Source organism: Pleurodeles waltl, chromosome 10, assembly GCF_031143425.1.
Source record: "Pleurodeles waltl isolate 20211129_DDA chromosome 10, aPleWal1.hap1.20221129, whole genome shotgun sequence".
Classification (NCBI taxonomy): Eukaryota; Metazoa; Chordata; class Amphibia; order Caudata; family Salamandridae; genus Pleurodeles; species Pleurodeles waltl.
In genome coordinates, this window is record NC_090449.1 from 933,842,868 (window position 1) to 933,864,314 (window position 21,447).

The window sequence follows — 21,447 nt, forward strand, 5'->3', positions numbered from 1 at the left end:
GGGTGTCATTGTTCCAATGAGGCTGCTTGATTTGAGTGGCAGCATTACCTGAATTGTGGGGAACTGAGCTCTGTCCCACACCATTTGACAACTGTCGGCCCAATCTTTTTCCGGCCATCTAGGAGCACCTCGCCTATTCCCAAGAGCAGGGGTGGTTTGTGGCAGCTGGGCACATTACTTTGTGACCTCTCAGGGAAATCATCGTGGATCAGATCTCATCCTTTTCTCTCAGTTACATTTGTCTTACACATGCAATGACAAACAGAATCAGGGAATTGTTCAATAAGATTTACTGAATCAGCCGCGTCCTATATAAAAGCGACATGAACTGCAAAAATTAGGATGATCAAAACATACTAGAAGCAGAATGGTGACAAGAAAAGTGAAACACCAAAGTCCCACCATACTGTCACTATACAAGACATGTGATTCCTACATACGCCACTAATGTTCTGTGTTAGAGCACAACAGGAAAAGCTCTAATCTGCCCTTCAGGACTCCCCGGGAAGACATCATCCCCCATACCTGAGTATGACAGTAGTGAAGAACCCTGTCGTCTATTGAGACACCCTCCCCATATAGGCCAGGAAACTGGCAGTCTCAGCGAGCAGCTGTAGCGAAGTCAGAAAGCAGGAGGGAACCTCCCTCTAACGTGCAGGGGACAGAGAGATCATTTTATAATAAAACAGCTAGTGTTCTGAGAAAAGTGTCCCCATGTAAAAATACTTATGTTTCTGTGAAATGTTAGAGACGTGGTATCCCACTTTGTACCGGCAACCCTATCTTGTGGCAGCCTTTAATGAAGCACAGAGTGTAAGAATGTTGTGCTAAGAAATGTGAATGCTTTCTTAAGCAAAATGACAGCAAGATAAAGGAAAATAAAACTTCACCACAAATTTGATTGTTTCTAAAAGAATAAAATGAAATAAGATGAAACGTTACTAGGTGAAAGGGCACAGACAGCAGGCCAAGTTGCTAAAATAACGTGCCTACAAACATCACTAAAATTGCTTCACTACAGCATCAGGTGGCTTCTCCTTCCAGCTGTCCATGATTAGGTGTTGTTGCCCTCCAGATCCAGTTCTCTGTTTCTCTCTTTTGCAGGGGTTTATAAGTTTGGTTGGAAATTCTAGATACCATGCACCCCTGGCAAATCCTAAGATGCTACATCATCCCTCCACCCCTGTCCCAACCCTCCTGCATGGCACTTTGGGATAATTGCATGTTGCAGAACCCTTCTTTCTCTGATCTGGTCAGAGCTATTGGTCCTACCCACAGGTTTGCCTATGATAATGGGCAAACCCTAACTTGTTGTCACTCCAAACCTGTTCTGTGGTAGCTCCCCCTCCCACCAGCTTTGGAGCCAAGTTGGCTAGATGGACAAAAGAAGGGGACATCCTGGTGTCAGGTTCATTTGCTTGTAACAGAGAAGGCCTCTTTAAAGTGTAACTAATCCTTAGGCATAGCAACCATTCCATCCTGTCAAGTTAGGGCACATACCTACACCCAAGCCTTTAGTTCCGCTGTCTGGGAGCAATTCATAACTCACGGCAGGGGAGACATCCAGTTTCCAGGTGACAGTTGAATACTTACAAGCTTTAGGCAGAATAACACTAATGTTTTTAAAGTGGCTTTTGCTCAATAGGTAGACAAAATTAAATTTTCACCATTGAATTGGACTTTGGATAACTATAAAAATGCATCCTTGAAATATTTCTCTAGATGCTACCAATCAAAATGTAGCATTTATTTAATGTAACAATGTAGCCTTGTGTTTCCCTATGGAGACAGGCAGCCTTGTTATAAGGAAAATTGCTTTTGGGGATATTCCAGTGTAAGGACACAATCAACATTCCTTTCTACATGTCCTACCTTTATGTATCATGCACTTCTCCTTTTTGGGCAGTAAGGCCTCCTTAGGAGTAACTTATTAATATTAAAAAGGAATGTTTAGGCCTGTCTAAAGGGGTTATTTTGGCAAGCCAAATTTGCAGTTTATAACTGCCACAAGCATGTTACCTGTTTGTAGCTACCAGACTGCGCACAATGGTAGTCTCAAAACTCTATTACTATGCTTGATCAAAACTGGAAGTGAAAAAACTGGAAGTAAAAAAACATACTAGACTTCTTTTGAATGCTAACTGTGAGGCAGCTAAACAACACATCAGGGAAGTGGTGGTAGACAAACTCCCAACTTAGTGAAAGAGGAAAATCCAAAGCACGATAAGGAAGCCCTGCACTCGGAAAGTAAGTATACTTGACTGATGCCCCTGCCAAAACTTGTAAACAATACTGGACATTTTAAAATAAAATAGAGAAACCATTGTACTAAATAAAACATAATAACTGGTAACTAAACCATTAAGGGAGCACATAAAAACTCTTTTCAGTCTCAAAGTCTACAAAACATCAACAATTTGAATCTGGCTGTGAATGCAGCTTTGTATAAAGACAACATATTAATCATTATTATTCCAGAACACATATTATGTTTGAACCTGTTTATGTTTCAAGGACTGTAAAGAAAGTATTAAAGACACGAAGATGCAACAAACTTTATCAGGATACTCAAAAAGTTCCTCTTGTTGACTTTTTATTGATGTATATAAACAACATTTGTTTTTATAAAACAGTAACTGTGATTTATTATTATAATAGTATTTTTTGTTCACAATGGTGAATTTTCTTGGAAACTAGAAAGTAGACATAATGGTAAAAGAAGCAAACATTGTTTGTGATCAGTTATTGGTGCATTGGACCCTATGCTCCTAATTAAAATCAGAACGTGTCTGGGGGATATATCACAAAATTAGTGTTATTAATTTTTTATTACATTGATCTTGCAGGGGGCTTTCTAGGGCTTTCTTTGTTATAGCGAGACTGGTTTCCACTTATCACTGTGATGAATTTGATTCCAGACTTTCTTCTGTGTTAGACATTAAATTTCGGTAACATCATTAGGGCTTTCATGGTGGGTTAGAGTGTTCTCCCTACGTGGAATTTATTTAATATGCGCACATTAGAGCTCCTTTCTGGGAAGGCTTACTGTTGCTTGCCTTATCACTACCTAGGGACGTGATGTGTTTCTAATGGTTCGTAGCTGGGGGTTCATGGCCATGTTGTACTGGGCTCAGTGATTTTAAGAGGTGCCAAACACTCCATTAACCCCTTCGCTGCCAGGCCTTTTCCCCCTCCTGTGCCAAGCTTTGTGGAAAAAGGTGCTTCAGAAGTAAGCATGCAGTTTTACCCCTGCAAATGGCATCAACAAAGGGTTTGTGGTGCTAAAATCACAATTTTCTCAGCTTTCAGGAACAGGCAGACTTGAATCAGAAAACTGCATTTTCAACACATTTTTGGCGTTTTACTGGGACATACCCCATTTTTACTATTTTTTGTTCTTTCAGTCTCCTTCAAGTTATTGACAGAAATGGGTGTGCAACCAATGGTGGATCCTAGATAGCTAAACATTTCTGAAAAGTAGACAAAATTCTGAATTCAGCAAGGATCATTTGTGTAAATCCCTCAAGGTTTTCCTACAGAAAGTAACAGCTGAAATAAAGAAAATATTGAAATTGAGTTGAAAAAAACAGCCATTTCAGTCCACCTTTTCTTCTGTAACTTTTTCCAGCTATAGCAGATTTTTGAAAGCAATATACCATTACGTCTGCTGGACTCTTCTGGTTGTGAGGATATATAGGGCTTGTAGGTTCATCAAGAACCCTAGTTACCCAGAGCCAATGAATGAGCTGCACCTTGCAGTGGGTTTTCGTTGTATACCGGGCATACAGCAATCCATTTGGTAAAATATAAAGAGCGAGAAATAGGTATCAAGGAAACCTTTTTATTTCCAAAATGTGCACAAGATAAGGTGTTGAGAAGCAGTGGTTATTTGCACATCTCTGAATTCCGGGGTCCCCATACTAGCATGTGAATTACAGGGAATTTCTCAAGTAGACTTCTTTCTTACACATTGTCTTTCATTTGGAAGGAAAAAATTATAGAAAGACAATGGGCAATAACACTTGTTCTTCTATTCTGTATTCACCCAAGTTTTTCTATAAAAATGGTACCTCACTTGTGTGGGTAGGCCTAGTGCCTGTGCCAGGAAATGCCCCAAAATGCAACATGGACACATCACATTTTTACATTGAAGTCTGAAGTGTTTTTTGGAAAGTGCCTAGCTGTCGATTTTGGCCTCTAATTTAGCCGGCACCTACCAAAACCTAGCAAACCTGTGCATTTTTCTAAACTAGACAACTAGGGGAATCCAGGATGGGGTGACTTGTGGGGCTCTCAACAGGTTCTGTTACCCAGAATCCTTTGTCAACCTCACAATTTGGCAAAAAAACACTTTTTCTTTACATTTCAGTGATGGAAAGCTTTCAAATATGAGGGGAGCCACAAACTTCCTTCCACCCAGCATTCCCCCAAGTCTCCCGATAAAAATGGTACCTCACCTGTGTTGGTAGACCTTGTGCCCACGACAGGAAACGCCCCAAAACGCAACATGGACACATCAAATTTTTACATTGAAAACAATGTGATTTTTGGAAAGCACCTAGCTGTGGATTTTGGCCTATAACTCAGCCAGCACCTAGGAAAACCTACCAAACTTGTGCATTTTTGAAAACTAGACACCTGGATGAATCCAGGATGGGGTAACTTGTGTTGCTGTCATCAGGTTCTGTTACCCATAATTCTAACCTCACAATTGGGCAAAAAAACACTTTTTTCTCCCATTTCGGTGCTACAAAGTTCTGGAATCGAAGAGAAGGCACAAACCTTACATCTCCCAATAAAAATAGTACCTCACTTGTGTGGGTAGGCAGGCCTAGTGCCTGCGTCAGGAAAGGGTCCAAAACACAACTTGTACACATCAAAATGTATCTATTACAAAACAACCTGTTTTTGAAAAGGGGGCTCTGCGTTTTTGGTCCTGGGCTCAGCAGCAATCTAGGGAATCCTACCAAACCCAGACATTTCTGAAAACTAGACACCTGAGGGAGTCCAGGGGGGTGTGACCTGTGTGGATCCCCCAGTGCTTTCTTACCCACAATCCTCAGCAAACCTCAAATTTAGCTAAAAATCAAATTTTCCTAACATTTCTTTGTGGGATCACTGCAACGGCACAGATTTCCTACCACCAAACGGTCTCCCGAAAAAATTGATACCTCACTTGTGTAGGTGAGCCAAGTGCCTGTGACAGGGAAGGGACTAAAACATGTCGAAATTGAAAGGGAACCAAAGCAGGTCCAAAGGGCAGGTTGAAAAAAAACTTTTTTAGTCTGACAAGTGGGACAGAATCTTTATCGGTATAGTTGCAACAATGCTGGGTGGTAGGAATTTTGTAGATTCCCGCGGATTCTGGAATGTTCCATCACAAAAATGTAGGGAAAATGTGTGATTTCAAGCAAAGCTGGAGGTTTGGAGGGCATTGTGGGTAAGTAAATGGTGTGGGGTGCATGTTAAGCACACCACCCTGCACTCACCCAGATGTTTAGTTTTCAGATGTGTATAGGTCTGGTAGATTTATTTAGGGGGCAGCGTCCTAATGTCCAAAAAGTGCAGCTGCTCACCATTCCATGTGGGACGATATTGGGAGCTAGCCAAGCTCTCTTGGCCCAAATGTAAAATCAAAACCCATAATAATCAAATGCCCTTTTGCTTGCCGTTGGGATAAGATCCTTTAGTTTGCACGGGAGGCTGAAAGACTGGTACCCCCCTTCAGTTGGGGTGGGGGCATAACCATGCTCATACTGGTTGGCAGCCCCCACCCCTCTTTTGTATTTTTTACATTTCCGGCATCTATTAGGCTTTCTAATCCCCTAACCCCCTGGGGGTGGATCAGGGGTAATTACCCTATCTGCCCACCGGTGGGCAGAACAACTTTGTCCCCATTTATTTGGGGTGCGGGTATGGCCATGCCCCCACCCTCTTTTCTTCCCTGGTGTCTAGTGTGCTTTCTGCACCATTGGGGGCAGATGGGCCTTACAAAAACAGGCTGATCTGCCCCCGGGGGGGCAAAAATGGCCATCAGTAATGTGCCCCCATGGGGAGCGACCCTTGCCCAAGGTGCCTCCCCACCAAACAAAACACACACACACACTGATCCCTGGTGCCTAAGTGGTTTCTGCCCCCCTTGGGGGCAGATGGTCCTAATAAAAATAGGCCAATCTGCCCCCAAAGGGGGCAGAAATGATCAACAGTAATGTGCCCTCATGCGGAGCTACCCTTGGCCAAGAGGCCCCCCCAAATAAAACACACATACACACAATCCCTGGTGCCTAAATGGTTTCTGACCCCCTTGTGGGCAGAATGGCCTAATAAAAATAGGCCGATCTGCAGAAATGGCCAACAGAAATGTGCCTCCATGGGGAGCGACCCTGTTCCAAGTTGCCGCCCCCCTAAAAAAAACACACACACAACAATCTCTGGTGCCTAAGTGGTTTTTGCCCCCCTTGGGGCAGATGGGCCTAATAGGAATAGGCTGATCTGCCCCCAAGGGGGGCAGAAATGGCCTAAAATATTATGCCACCATGGAAAACGGCCCTTGCTCCTCTTATGTAATATTAAAAAAATTATGATCCCTGGGGTCTTGTGGTGGCCTAATAAAAATAGGCCAATCTGCCCCGAAGGGGGACAGAAATGACCTAAAATAATATTGGACCCCAGGGAAGCGACCCTTGCCTAAGGGGTTGCTCCCCTCCTGTAAAAAAAGAAATATATATATATATATATCCCTGGTGTCTAGCGGTTTCTGCCCTCCAAGGGGGCAGAAATGGCCTAAGTAAAAATGCCTCTCTTGGAGAGTGACCCTTGCCCAAGAAGCCGCTCCCCTCATGTGTGAACAAAAAAAAAAAAAAACATGGTGTCTAGTGGGCATTCCTAGCGATTGTGCTGCAGGAATGTTCAGAGAGACATGAAAAGGAAAGGAAAAGCCTTTCATTTCCTTTTCGTGCCTCTCTGACCTCCCCTTCTTCCGTCCCAAGGAGAAACTAATCAGTTTCTGGAAGCCATGCATCCAGCGCGATGACGTTATCAGATGTCACTATGAGGTTTAGGAGGGCAGCGGAAGCGGTTGTGCTGCCATACCTGCCCGGGGGGGGAGGAGGGTTTGGGCCGGGTGCCGGACATAATGGTTACGTCCGTAGCACAGCACTGCTGTGCTATGGACGTAACCATTACATCCACGGCACCAAAGGGGTTAAGGCTTGCAAGATGGCATTTGACTTTAGGCTACAATTTATTGCCCAATGTACATTTGTATGTTAACAATACTTACCCCATAGTTCGCTTATTACCATACATCATGGCTTCTAAGTAGCATGTCTCTTCCTCTCATTTTACTTTCTTCTTCCATTGTACCTTTGGTCTAATCAAGGACCTTTTTCTTGGTCATATTGCTATTAAAAAAAAAAACACTGGCTACTTCAAGCTTGATATAATCTCTTGTTTGTCTGTCTTGAGAAGTGCTAAATGGACATAGAATCAAGTCTTCTATTTATATTACATAGACACCTGGACTCTAAAGAGCATGATGCAATCTTGCTAATCCATTCTAGCGATTATGTATCATAAGAGACATTTTGGATTCAATAATTGAATTAGCATCCAGACAGTATTTAACAGCTGTAGTGTGTTTTCCATTTTTGTATTTTTGTCAATACTTTCCAAGGGGCATCTACCTGTAATCTGTGCTATTATCATTACAAGGGATCATACTTTCTTTAAATGTTTAAGAATCAACCTTGAATTGCACCTGTACATGCAAGAAAATTGTAATGAAGATTATTGGAGTTGTCTGATGCATTGTATGTAATGCATCTGAACAAAGGACATTTAAATGTTCTCACCTGCCCCTCAAGGGGCTCTGGGATAATGCCTCAATCATGCTCTTTCTTAATTGTTTGCCAGTCACTACCAGGCTTAATACCAACCTCATCCAGGTAGTCATTGATTTGCAGGTCTACTGTAGATTATGTCCCATAAAAGGGTCAATAAATAATTTAATATGGTGGAACATACATTCTCTCTGATGTCTAACGATCTTTACTTTCTGCCGTCCTCAGTCTTGACCAACATGGGCATCCAGAGCCAATTTAGTAAGATTTGGATCCTCCAGCACATTAATATTTGGTCTGTGTGTTCCTCTATCAGGCACTGTTCATAACAATCATGTTGTTATAGCATTTCAGTATTTTTGTTTTGTCATTTGAAAATAAAAGGCAACAGCACAAAGCATACATTATGATAAATATCTAATGCAACTGTCCAACAAATACATGATATGCCTGTCTAAAATTGTTTGCATATATGATTTTTTAGCCTGGAATTGAGGGTTCCATTTTTGGATCATCGCTTCACAGCTTATTACCTATCCTTACCATCAGAACTCAGGGTACCAAAGGTAGGCATCAGTGTTATCTACCAATCAAAATAATGCATACTTTCTTTCAACCAATGATTTGTGTCTCTGCATAGCTATTTGTGTGTGCTTGTGATTGAGACAGGATGAGTAACAATGTGCCAAATGTGGAAATAGAATGACACAAGTTATGGGTTTTTTTCACATAGAAATAGCAGACACCCTTTCTGATAGAAAATGAGTTGTATGCAGCAAACATGCTTATTAGTTATGAAGTGTAGTGTTTAACACCTGTCAATCCGCTTGCATGTAAACACATTTTATTTAGAGGCTAATACACTTATAACACCTGACATAATTTATGCAAATAGTCAATAGGAAAATGAAACACAAAATACAAAGATGAAAGATTGTGTCTCATGGATGATTTGTTAAAATTTGTCAGGGATTAGTTTGTAGCCAAAATTAATTGTAATGATACCTGCTTCAGGAATGATCCACCTAATCCATCTTGCTAAGGTAGGGGTAGCGACCAAGGCAAAAGGCTTCCTAAACTAAATTAGAAGTTGGCCAGCTCTCTCTTCTGACCTCTTCCATCCTATCCTCAGATGCTTTCAAGCAGATTCCCATAAGCAAAGGATCCTTGGAAAACTCAAATAGGTAGTCGTTTTGTTGTTCTAGAAATGATAAAAGAGACACCCTCTAGTGTGAACATTCTACCTGTTAAGTTACGTGGTTTGCACATTAGAAAACCCTGGTTCAGGTTGCTAGCTGTAACAACACAGCTAATTTAACAGATAATTGTCTCCCAAGTCAATTCCTTGCTGTTCCTATTCAAACTAATTTGCAGAACTGTACATACATGCCATAAATTTGAATATGTCAGTTCAGGTGGGATTAACAAGTGGATTATTTTACAAGCCTATGTAACAAGGGACATTTTCCCTATGGTGAATTGTTTACTGGTGTATGCCCTGCCATGATTGCTGATTTATAAGAACTAATTGTTGCAGAAGCTAGCCCTTTTTCTGCTAGTTAAGGTAGTAAATTAGGAATATTAATCATATCTGTCCCCGCAGGATCAAAATCCAGTTAAGTAAATAAGCGGACCTATCATCTCCAGGCTGAGGCATACTTCTTGTGGGTCTCAGTTTGTCAGACCGTGTGGTCTGAGACTTGCCCACCGAAAGGCCTCGGACATGCCACCATCTCCTGAAATTCTTCTTGCCAACAGGTGAAGAACACCTAACTCTCTCAAGGAATACCTCTGTGCTGAGTGGTTTGTTGAAGTTGGTGGCTTCTTTGGTAGATGGATTATGGAAGCCCAAGAATGTTTTAATAGAATATGAAACCACACTTGGATCATACCTGCCTATTGTCTCCCGGCTTGGGCCACCTTTTTTGGGATCAAGAGGACAACCTAAAAATTGATATTCCTCAAAGCTGTTTCAATCCTGCAGATGGTGTCAGTTGTCTGAACCTTCAGATTTAGCCTCCAGATGTTGAACCACGAAGAGAACAGGTCTATTTTGTGTGGACACTACATCTTAGTTATTCTCTGAAATGTGATTGAGTCCATATTTTAAGCACTTCAGTCTTTTAGAGACTGGGAGATTGACTGTGCCTTGAATGGCAACTATTCACTGTTACATAGTGATTGTTGTCCAGTAAGCAGCACCAGAAATATTTGCCTATTTCCACTAGAGTCTGGACTCGTGCCTCCCTAATATGTTGGCCCTTCAACATATTGTCAATCTTCAGGAGCAGCAGCACAGCGTTTGATTGAGGATAAAGCACATGATGACAAATGTGCTTGATAGTATTTCTAAGCAGCTTATAAGCAATCAGGCTTCTGCAGTAGACCTCCATCCACAAGTGGATAGGTTGCTGCTTCTTGCGCCCCACCCTAGTATGATGTCACCTGGTTCTATCACCAGATCTGGCGAGGAGCTGAAATGGCCTTGCAGTTCCAGTAGTCACAATCATTTGTATTATTAGGAAGGCAAAGCCTCCTGCTCCTTAACTCTTTTTTGATAGATTTTATGTTTGACTTTGGTAGATAGAGACTAGCTGAGACAGAGTCTATTCTGAAGAACAAGAACTCCATCTGTTTGTTCAAAATCAAATCTGATTTTGATCATGCATTGATCATGCAAAAGAGAAATTGTCCACTGTAGTTGTTTGTGGAAAAGATTTGGATCCTAAGACACTGGGATCACAACATCTAGATAAATTATGATCTGTGTTCTCCTGGATCTAAAACATTTCTTTACTGTCTTCATCACCTTAGTGACAACAACATGGGGCTGAGGAGAGACTGAAAGGCAAGGCAGTCAACTTGTAGATCCAGTCTCAACAGCTGGAGTGGGGAGACTCCCCTTACGAAGATCCTTAAAAGATGTATTATATCCATCTTGAAATGTCACAATAAGATCCAATCATTGAATTCTGTCAAATCCATCATTAAATGAAAGCCATTATCTTTCTATAACAGAGCAATATTTCTTAGGGATTCTACAAAATGTTTGTATGAAGGTTGGCTTGCTACCTTGTGTAATTCTCTTGATCAATCACCTTTTGCTCCTGCTAATAAAAAAATATCTACCTGGGGAGAGTAGGTAGAGCTGGGTTAAAAAAAATGTGATTTGTAAGCTCTGACGTGCCTGAAAGAGCCTTTATTCTTTCTGCCTGCCTTACTTGAGAAAGTATTTGCAAAGTGAGCCTTTCCCTTTGTGAAACTGCCACATCCTCCTCTTGCCTCAAACAGAAAATAGTGAGCAAAACATCTCTGGCCCATTTCGGTGCTTCCCTTATGGGATTCATTGATTTTTCTAGGGATCTTATTATTGTCAGCAGCCTGGAGTGGGTCCTCTACCAAAGCCAGTGCTTCCAGCCAAGTTTTGATTGACAACCTTCTTAATAGAATCACACATCTTGTCAAGGGCCTTTTAAGTAATAATACACTTTTGCTGATTTGGCTGATTTCTTGACAAAAGTGTCTTGGAAAACAAATCCTTCCACCAGCAGGCTTGCCTCAGTCGTGACCAGTTTCCTAAGCTTAAGGTCCACTCATCAGAGAGTGAAATGACTGCAATCTGTGGGTAAAACATAGTTAGTGTTTCCCAGAATATATATTGCCCGCTGTGTCTATTTACTGAAAATATCTTGGACAGTCTTGATCCCATCTTATTTGGCCGTAAAGGCCATGCCAAGTACCTTAGAGATAGGACTACCTTATTCGATCATTTACCCTGGCAGGCCTTCTGGGAATAGTTTTGAGAAGATCATCATCATGAAAAATGAGCCTCTTAGGATGACTCTCGGGAGTAGTACCCATATTACCCTGTTGGGATTGTTGGGATATTTCCAGATAGGGTGGTTACATATCTCCATGTATGACACCTTATCACAGTAAGACACTAATTTGGGATAAAGAACTCATTCACGTGACATAGGGTGGACAATTTCCTTTGAGTTGAACATGTCCTCAGCTTTAAGGTAATATCTAGGAGCTCTTAAGATCTCTCTTCTCTCTCTGCCTCAGAATTCTTTCTGTTTTTTTGTTGCCTGGAAACGGCAGGTGCCAGGAGTGCTGATGCTCTAAGCCCTTAGAGTAGTCACACACTTCTACAATTTGAGGGAAGGAGAGCAATACTCCTGTTCTCTAATAGCTCCTGTTCGCTTATAGTTCAGATAATGTATTCCAGTCTGAGATGGCACCTTGTGTGTCTGAAATTTGTTGTTGTCTTGTGCTAAAAACGCAGTTTAAAGATGTTCATGAACGCCAGTCTGGGATGTGTGATTGGACCTTCTCTTGGCACTAGTCTGTGGGGGCCTTACAGACATTCCAAGTTGCATAGTGGTCTGGTGGACTTTAATGTCCACTTTCCTTTGCTGGAGCAGTGGTAGCAGAATGATGACTGGAGGAAGCATCCGCTTTGTGCTAAATTGTCCCAGCATGGTTTAGAGAGCAACTGCACTGCCTCATAGACAGTGTTCCCAGTAAACTTGGTTAAGCTTTAATCAAGAACATATAATATAACCTGCTATTCCGTTATTTGTTTATATCTGAATTCTGGGTTACTTCTGGATGCCATTGCTAAGAACGCTATTTATGTTCTAGCAGACAATGACTACAAACAGTGAGCTTTTCTATGAACTCACATCTAGACAGGGGAAGAGCCGTCATTAGTTGCTGACCTGTTATGTTACTGTATGTATATAGCAGAAATTACCCAAATTAGATTAGATTATGTACATGGTAACCCTTGCCCAAAGCAATATAGCTCTGAAAGCTAATTGTTATGTGTGGGCTGAATCCCTGGACAAAGACTTCTGATATCAGAGGTAGAAGTGAGGGAAAGTTTCTTGTGGCACAGTATTAGTGTAATTATTGTAACACCAGGGATCATGGTGATAATGTCATAACTCACTCAGCGTTTCAATTCAGTCAGGCCTGAAGGTGGGGGAGGAAGCAATGGTGGACACTTATCAGGTGGTTCCTGTTTGTCTGGTCACGGTCTTCAAATGGCAGACTAATGACGCATAAAGAAAGGACTCAGGGGCTTGTGTGACACTCCCACCTGTTTTTTTAGAAACACCTGGCTCACTGGAGGTGAAGTGTGAGTACAATTTCCCTGCAATTGAACTGGGTTCCCCTCTGCACCCCCAAGTGTAGAGGGGGAGGGTGACAAATTTCCTTCTGACTCGGCTGCTAAAACCTGAGGGCCTGCACTGTCTCACCTAAAGCATATTGTGTTGGGTAAGACTTTTGTACTTAAAAGGAACACCACGCTCACTCAAAGCACAGATTTCACACACTGCACATAGCACAGTTTACCAGTATCAAACACTAGAACATAAGTATCTATAATATAACAACAAAGATGGGGAAAATATATGGCACTTATCTTAAGCTGCTGAGCAGCAAAGAAAGGGTGTAATGGTGGAAGAGCAAAGCATTAAACTGCAAAGGGTGTGATTGGCGGTTTTTCGCTTGGGACTTTTAGTTTGACACTAACACCTCATATGTGTTTTCTATTGAATATGTTGTTGTTCAGCCTGCTGAGCTTTAGTAATGTTGTAAGAATAATCCTTGCTTCATGATCACGACATAGAATCCCAGGCCAAATAGTATCAGATAAAATCATTCAGGCGGCTAATGCTAAACAGTACTGCACAAGCAATCAGTTAGATCTGCACATGCTTGCTATGCCCCAATGACTCCAAATGAAAAGGGCCTCTAATAGGACCCAAAGCTGGGAACATTAAAGTTAATCCATCCCCCACCACTGCCACCCACTCCACATGTTAATGTGCACATGTAAAAACCTCGTCCATTATGTTAAAATCCCTAGATGTCCGCAGCTTTTCAGACCACTCTTAAGCATAGTTCTGAATCAAAAGTGTTTATGACCTCTTAAAATGCACAAGAAAAATGCCACCCTCTTCAAAATAAAACTCACCACATTGCACAAGTCTTCATTCTTTCATGTCTAGATAGATGTACAATGCCTTCATAATGTCCATGACTAAGCAAATATATAGATCATCAAAACTAGCTTGCAAGAACAACTCAGAAACCTTGGTCTTGATGACCATTGTTATTAAGGTCAAGCTCCTAATATCTCTACCTCAAACAGAGTACAGGGTAGAAAATTACCCCCTGCTTCACAGAAAAACTCACCTCCCTGGGGAAAGCCTACTCATTGACAGCAGTGAGTATGTACACTTTCTCCATCTCCAAATTCAGGGAAAATAACACAAGTAGATTGTTTCTTAGGCTTATCTCCACAGTTTGAGACATCACCCTACCCAACTCAAGCCCTTGTTCAGCACAGGTAAAAGAAGATTCACTTCTACTCAGGGAACCTCCTACGTTCACTTATTTTCCCACCAAACATTCTTCTCTTTCATAGGCACTCTGGTAATGCAAAGGCATGTATCAGATGTACAGTAATTTCTTCTGCCTACAAGAGTACATATATTATGTGTGTGTATGTACCCTTATGTTTATGAATATGTGTTTGTATATGTGTGTGTATATCTGTGGCTCACTACATAGCACGTTTACGGCTAGATATAAAGTGTATTACATAAAATAAATGCAAATCTCTAAGATTGATTTCCTTTCTTTGTGCTCTATATTAGAATGGAATAGAAAAATATCTTTTGAGGGAATCTTTCGAGGACTCCAACCTGATCCCAAAAGAGATACTATGGAGGCCCAAAGAAGCATTTAGTGATGGGATAGCATCTGTCAAAAGGTCTTGGTACCACATGATCCAGGAACACATCAATCATCAGGTATCACAATATGTGTATTTTTCAGATATTTGTGTAGTGTGTGAGTGTAAAATCGATGGAATAAACAATTTACTTATTTTCTGATTAAATAACTTACCAGTTGATATTTGGCAGAGGATGACTGTTAATGTTGTGAATAATTATTTACTGTGTGCTGATGAATCATGTACCAGATCTAACCAATGAGACATCTTCCCTCCTCGAAAGCCCATACGCACGTTTTTATAACTTTTTTTAATAGACCTTTAGAATCTTCTATGTCTATTATCCTCCCTCTAACCCTTCTTCAGTTGCAGGAATAAGCTAGAAAATCAATAGAGGTGCAACCACTGGAGGGACATGGGTAAATGAACTAGTTCGAGGAGCCCTATGTGGGGTAGTGAAGATTAACAGTAAATAAATGATTCATTCCCCCCTCATGAAGTTCTTCTCATCTCAGTTCTAACCAGTGAGAATTTCACAAGCAGAACTTGCACCACCATTGAAATGTGTATTGTATTTATTCTTTTCACAAATTACTTAATTGTTTAAGACACTACAGCTGAATGAAAAATTATCCGAGATATAATCAGGCAAATAAAGGTGATAATATTTAATGAAAGGATGAAACGAAGACCACGTAGCTTCTCTACAGATCACCACTAAAGGAACTCTCCCAGCCCTTGGACAAGAGGCTGCAACTGCCCTGGTTGAATGACTTTGAATAGCACCTGGAAAACAGGCCCTTCATTAGAATACACCTGTATTATAGCCTGCCAAAACCATCTGCGGAGTGTAGATTTTGAAACCCCTATACCCATAGCTACAGATCCGTGAGTCACAAACAGTAAACTTGAATCTTGAAAAGGCTTCCTACGATCTAAGTAAATCAAGCACCCTTTTTGTACATCCAAAGATGGTTGATCATTAGAGGTTAACTCGTTCTGCAATGCTGGCAACATTGCTTCTTTGAACAAATTAGAGGAAATAGAGACCTTTAGGAACAAATTTCTGATTCAATCTCTAAACCACTCAATCTGGGAAAAAAGGAAGATAAGGATATAAGATGGGGAGAGCTCCTAACTCCTCCAATCACCATGCTGATGTAATAGCCACCAGAAAAATGGTTTTAACCGATAGCCAGGAAAGACACGCTTACTCCAAAGGCCCAAATGGAGCCTTCTGGAAACCCTTAATGACAATTGAAAGATCCCTTGCTGGCAAAGGGGCATGAACAGACAGTTTCTGTAATCTAAAGCTCTATTGAGCCATGTCACTAAGGGAGAGATTAGTGACAAATCCCCAGAAAACTGATGAAAAGCCTTAACTGCTGCCCACTGAGAATTTAAATTGTAAGATTCAAGGCCTTTTTGGAAAACATCCTGAGGGAAATCTAAAATCTGAGAAGAATTAGTATCAAGCAGAGTTTTATATTTCTCTGCACACCATTTAGCAGATAATCCCCAATGCTTTTCATAAGAAACTAAGGCAGTGCTCTTTTCTGGATGACTGAATATCAGTGGCTACCTGTTCACCTAGACTCTGGAAATTGAACGATTCACCAACCAAGCCTTTAGATTCAGATGACTGTACTGTTTTGGAGTTAGGGGAGGAAATTACAACAGAGGGAAATTGACTTCAACGGGACGTTATTCCTATCTGACATTATCAGAAGCAAGGGTGCCTTGACCAGAAATGAGCTATCAAATCACTCTGACTTTCTCTGCTTGGATTTTCTGCAAGAATCACAGGAGTAGGGAAATAGGAGGAAATAAAGCAGCCCTGAAGAACATGTGACTGACACAACATCTATTGCCCAAGCTTGATGAACCTGTTCCTCCCTGCAGAACTCAGGACACATTGCATTGGATGGGGCTGCAAATAGGTCCAACCATGGGAAACCCAACTTTTGACAGATGATACTGATTTGCCAGACAGAAAGGTCACTGAAGATGTTAGGTTTTGCCTCAGACTTTTAAAGTGCCTAAAGTGCCTGTGCTCACTCCCCTAAACATGGTAACATTGGCTCCTACCCAGTATTTTATTTACCTATAGACCCATGTAAAGTGCACTGTATGAGCCCAGAACCTGTCAATTAAATACTACTAGTTGGCCTGCAGTACTGATTGTGTCACCCACATACGTAGCCATTTAACCATGTCTCAGGCCTGCCATTGCAAGGTCTGTGTGTTCAGTTTCACTGCCACTTCGACTCGACATCTAAAACTGCTTGCAAAGCCTTAAACTCCCCTTTTATTACATATAAGTCACCCATAAGGTAAGCCCTGGGTAGAGTGCTATGTAAGTAAAAAGCAGGACATGTACGTGTAAGCTTTACATGTCCTGGTAGTGAAAAACTCCCAAAGTTGTTTTTCACTACTGTGAAGCCTGCTCTTCTCATAGGCCAGCACTGGAAATTCCTGTATTTATTTTTAAGTGATGATTTCTGATCTGAAAGGAATGGCATTGTCATGTGTGGTATGGTTGGAATGGTAGTGAGAAATCCTGCTTACTGGTGAAGTTGGATTTAACATTACTGTTTTAGGAATGCCACTTTTAGAAACTAGGCATTTCTCGGCAATTACTGCTCTCTGTGCCTTACAGCCTGCCTCCAATCTATGTCTGGTCTGTGCTGGTTGACAGCTCCACTTGTACATTCCTCCCAAACAGCTATATAAAAAGGACACTGAGCTGCATCTGCATTCACCTGCATTCTGATGGGTATTCCTGGGCAGGAAGGATCGAGGGGGCTCTCAGTTACACTTCAAAGGCTAGTGGCCGTACTTCCACCAAGGACTGATAACCCCCCCAGTAGGTCTCCTGGTAGACAGGACTGGGTTGAAAGGGGAACAGGTGCACTTCAAAACCAGTCTTTGAGTATATATACTGGGACTGTGACCCCCTAAAATCAGACATTTCTGGACCTATAACCTGACAGTCAGAGGGACTGCGTGCTGCCCAAAGGACCCAACTGGCCTGCTTTTCTGGAACGACTACTCGCTTGTTGCCATGCTGCCTGCTGGCCCTGACTCTACTGGATGGACTCTGCCTTTCCCCATAAGTGTTCTCCAATGGCTTAGGCTGAGCTTGCCCCCCTGTTTCGAAATCTCAGGACCATCAAAGACTTCATATTAAGGAGAAAATCCACAGCGCCGGACAAACTGACAGAACAACTATAAAATTTGACACAACGCCTGCGAAATCGATGCAGCGCCTGTCTTGCGGCTCAAAAATCGCTGAATCGCCTGTCAGATTGACGCAGCACCTGTGGTCTCTTCACAGCGTGTTTTAGTTTTTCCATGTATCGTCCCTGGGCATCAAAATATCTCTACACCACAGTGAAGAACAAAGGCTGCGAGCCCAAAAATCATCACATCACCTTCGCTGCACCGGATAAACCATCGCATTGCTTTACCCTCTGCATCATTATTTTGGATGCATCCCAGGTACTGTGTGTTAAAAGTATACAACCACTGATTCTTAAGGGTTGAGACTCATCTAAACCTTTAAAAAGTGATACCATGACTTGTTCATATTGGATTTTTGTCGTTTCAGTCTTAGTTTAGTCACATAAATATTTTTCTAAACTGATGTGAAGTACTTTTTGTGGTGTTTTTACTGTGTTACTGTATGAGTTATTGCACAAATACTTCATACATTGCCGTCTAAGTTAAGTCTACCTGCTCTGTGCCAAGCTACTGGAGGGTGACCACAGGATAATTTAGGTTGTGTTGTTACTTACCCTGACTAGGATTGTGGTCCCTACTTGGACAAGGTGCATACGTCTGCCAACTAAAGACCCAATTTCTAACACATGGCTTCAAATCTCCTAATGACCTAAATTCTTTACTCCTTGGCAGGTATCGAAGAAAGGAACATATATTCTTGAGTAACTTGCCCTGACAAGCTGGAGTACCTAGATTAGCCTCTAGTATCCCACAAACTTTCAAAAATGTAGATAGCTATCTAGCCCATTTGGCATAGGCCTCCTCAACCATTTTGGTTCTTTGCATTTTTGCCAGCCAGTGCCTCAAATAACAAGCCTCCTCTGTTCCCCACCTCTGAAGTATTAAGCTGCTTGGGTTAGTGGAGCCAATATACAGCAAACATTGAACACATTTTTGGGCCCTTCAAGTGACATTTGATGAGCCAAACAAAGGGAGTATGGGCTCCAGTGACATATGTATCTGGGTAATAACAGTAAGCTTCTGAAAAACGTTTTCCCAAAAATCTTGGAGTAAGGGCATGTTAAAAAAGAATGGCACCAGTCTCCGGCTCTATTTAGCTTACAGTGAAAACACTGATCAGGGACTGCCACATCCAACTAGTGCAATCTATGGGGGGTGTGATAGCCCATCCACCTAGACAGAAACCCCATTCTTTTGAAATTTGTTGCCTTCAGAGACTTATGCCCCAATTCTGAGATATATGTCCACCTTTAGTGAATGAGCAGCCAGTAGAACGATTGATTTTAATCAATTGTTCCTCAAGTAAAGTACTCTGGATATAGTTCCGTATGGCCCTTTACCAATTACCAACACCTGCTAAATGTTTTGTATATAACTTCTGCATCAATACATACTTTACAGAGGTTAACACAGTGTAAGTTGAGGAAATGAGGCTCGTTATCTGATGCCAACTAACTGTCAGAATCCCGGCGTGCCCCACTAAGCGTTGGTTTATTTCATGCCACGTTAGGCATCTTTCGCTGTTGTAAAAGTCACCTAGTATAATAAACCCTTTCTGCTTCCAGCGATCCAATGCCACTTTAGGGATGTTAATGCCAAATGCACAACATTCTTCTAGTGAAGTAAAGACATGCCAGCTCGAGAAGAAAGAGCTCTTGAATACGGCATTCCAATGCATGTAATGACTTAGATCTTGATTGTTTAAATAATTTGGGTATTTTAAAAAAATAATAATAATAATTTCATTGAAGATTCTACATCAACAAAGTTGTTGCATACTGCAGTACTAAACATAGTTAGGGCTGCACTGTTTAAAAGTGCAGCATGATAATATGGCTGTAAGTGAGGTAAAGCTAATCCCCCTTGCGATTTATCTAGCTATAAAACTGTAATTTTTGTCCTCGGCTGCCTATTTTGCCAAATGAATTCTTGGAACAGTTGATCAAGTTCTCTAAAGTATGATTTGCTGACAATAATGGTAAATGCGGTAAAAAGAAAAAGCAACGATGAGAGAGAAGACATTTTTATCAATGCCACTCTGCCAATGATCGATGAAGGACAACAATTCCACCTATCCGGCAGCGTCTTAATTTTGTGTAGTGTAGTCCTATAGTTTAAATCGAATAGTTGAGAGTAGTCATGCGTTACATAGATGCCTAGATATCTAATCGGCCGTTGAGATGCATATTGAGATGGAAGATTATAAAGGAGTTTGTTTGAAGAGGTGTTAACCAATAATATTTCTGTCTTAGCTTGATTTACTTTATAGCCTCCGACTCCAGAAAATTCAGCAATTACATCATACAAATTCCGAATATTATCTAAGCTGGGCTGCAGATATAAAATAATATCATCTGCAAAAAGCTTGATTTTAGGCATCCCAATTATAGGAGGAATAATTGTGATGTCGCTCCGGATCTTAATAGCTAAAGGCTCAATAAATAGTGTAAGCCAAACAGGAGATGGGAGCAGCCCTGACGCGTACTCCAGTTAGTTTTCACTTGGCCTGCTGCCTTCGTATTAATATTCACTTTAGCTGTGGGCACCTTGGTAAAGATTCCATAGCGTTTCTATGAAAAGACCTGGGAATCCATATTCTCTTAGGATAAAAAAATAATGCATCACATTTTACAAGCTCAAACTTCTTCTCTGCATCCTTCATACAAATAGCACCTTTAATTTTGTTTTTTGAAAAGAAGTCGATGGCTTGGATTAAAAAATTAGTATTGGCAGAAATGTGTCTACCTGGTAGAAATCCGCATTGATCTCAGTGTATTAGCCGATTCGCTTCTGGTATAATGTGAGAGGCTAGAATTTTTGTAAAAAGGTTACAATTAGAGTTTAACAAGCATATAGGCCTATAGATGTTAACATTTGTAGCGTTCTTATCTTTTTAAAGGAAACTGACGATAATAGAGTCCTTAAAAGATGATGAAATAGGTTTCCGAGCTCTAAATTTATTAAATAACAAGGAATGGTGCCTGCTGTTTAGAAAATACCTTAAAAACTTCTGTAGGTATTCCATCTCCACTGCACACCCTACCATTTGACATGTTTTGCAGAGAAAGAAAGACCTCAGGCTCTCAAATCTCTTGTAGAATTGCTCTGCTATGACCTGTGGCAGAATGATGGAGCTAAAAAGACTGCACTAATTTAGGACCTGGAATCTCTTCAATTTTCCCTTAGAGATTCCGATAATTTTGTAGAAAAACTCCAGCAATCTTGCTGCTTTTATTCACTAAGGATTTTGTTTTTTTTCCAATATCTATTTATTTGTCCGTGCCCTAGTAGACCATTTATTAACTTCCCAACATGTTGACTCTCTTTGTACATTCTTTGTTGATAAACCTGATGACTGGTTATCTCTTCAGTTACAAAACAAATTGCACATTGCTTGTTTGGCTTCGGCTAGCTCTTTTTTTAATAACTTCCGGATTGCCTATAGACATTTGCATCTTGTTTGTTTGATCTAAAGCACCCTGTGGTGCTTGTACTCGGGCATTACGTTCTTTATTCTTATAAGCCTGATAGGTGATTACATGGCCAAGAAAGGCCACCTTAAATGCCTCCCAGGCTATCATTACATCTCCAGTACCAGAATTAATTTTT

General features: G+C 41.1%; 1 protein-coding gene across 1 annotated transcript in view; it reads left to right on the forward strand.

The window, feature by feature from the left end:
- The window catches only part of ASNS (asparagine synthetase (glutamine-hydrolyzing)), a 161,570-nt gene that overhangs the window by 109,404 nt on the left and 30,719 nt on the right, over positions 1-21,447 (forward strand). Inside the window, exons 10-11 of the mRNA XM_069211730.1 lie at positions 8,326-8,407; positions 14,516-14,671. Coding sequence (XP_069067831.1) covers positions 8,326-8,407; positions 14,516-14,671 — 238 coding nt within the window. The remainder of the gene's footprint in view (positions 1-8,325; positions 8,408-14,515; positions 14,672-21,447) is intronic.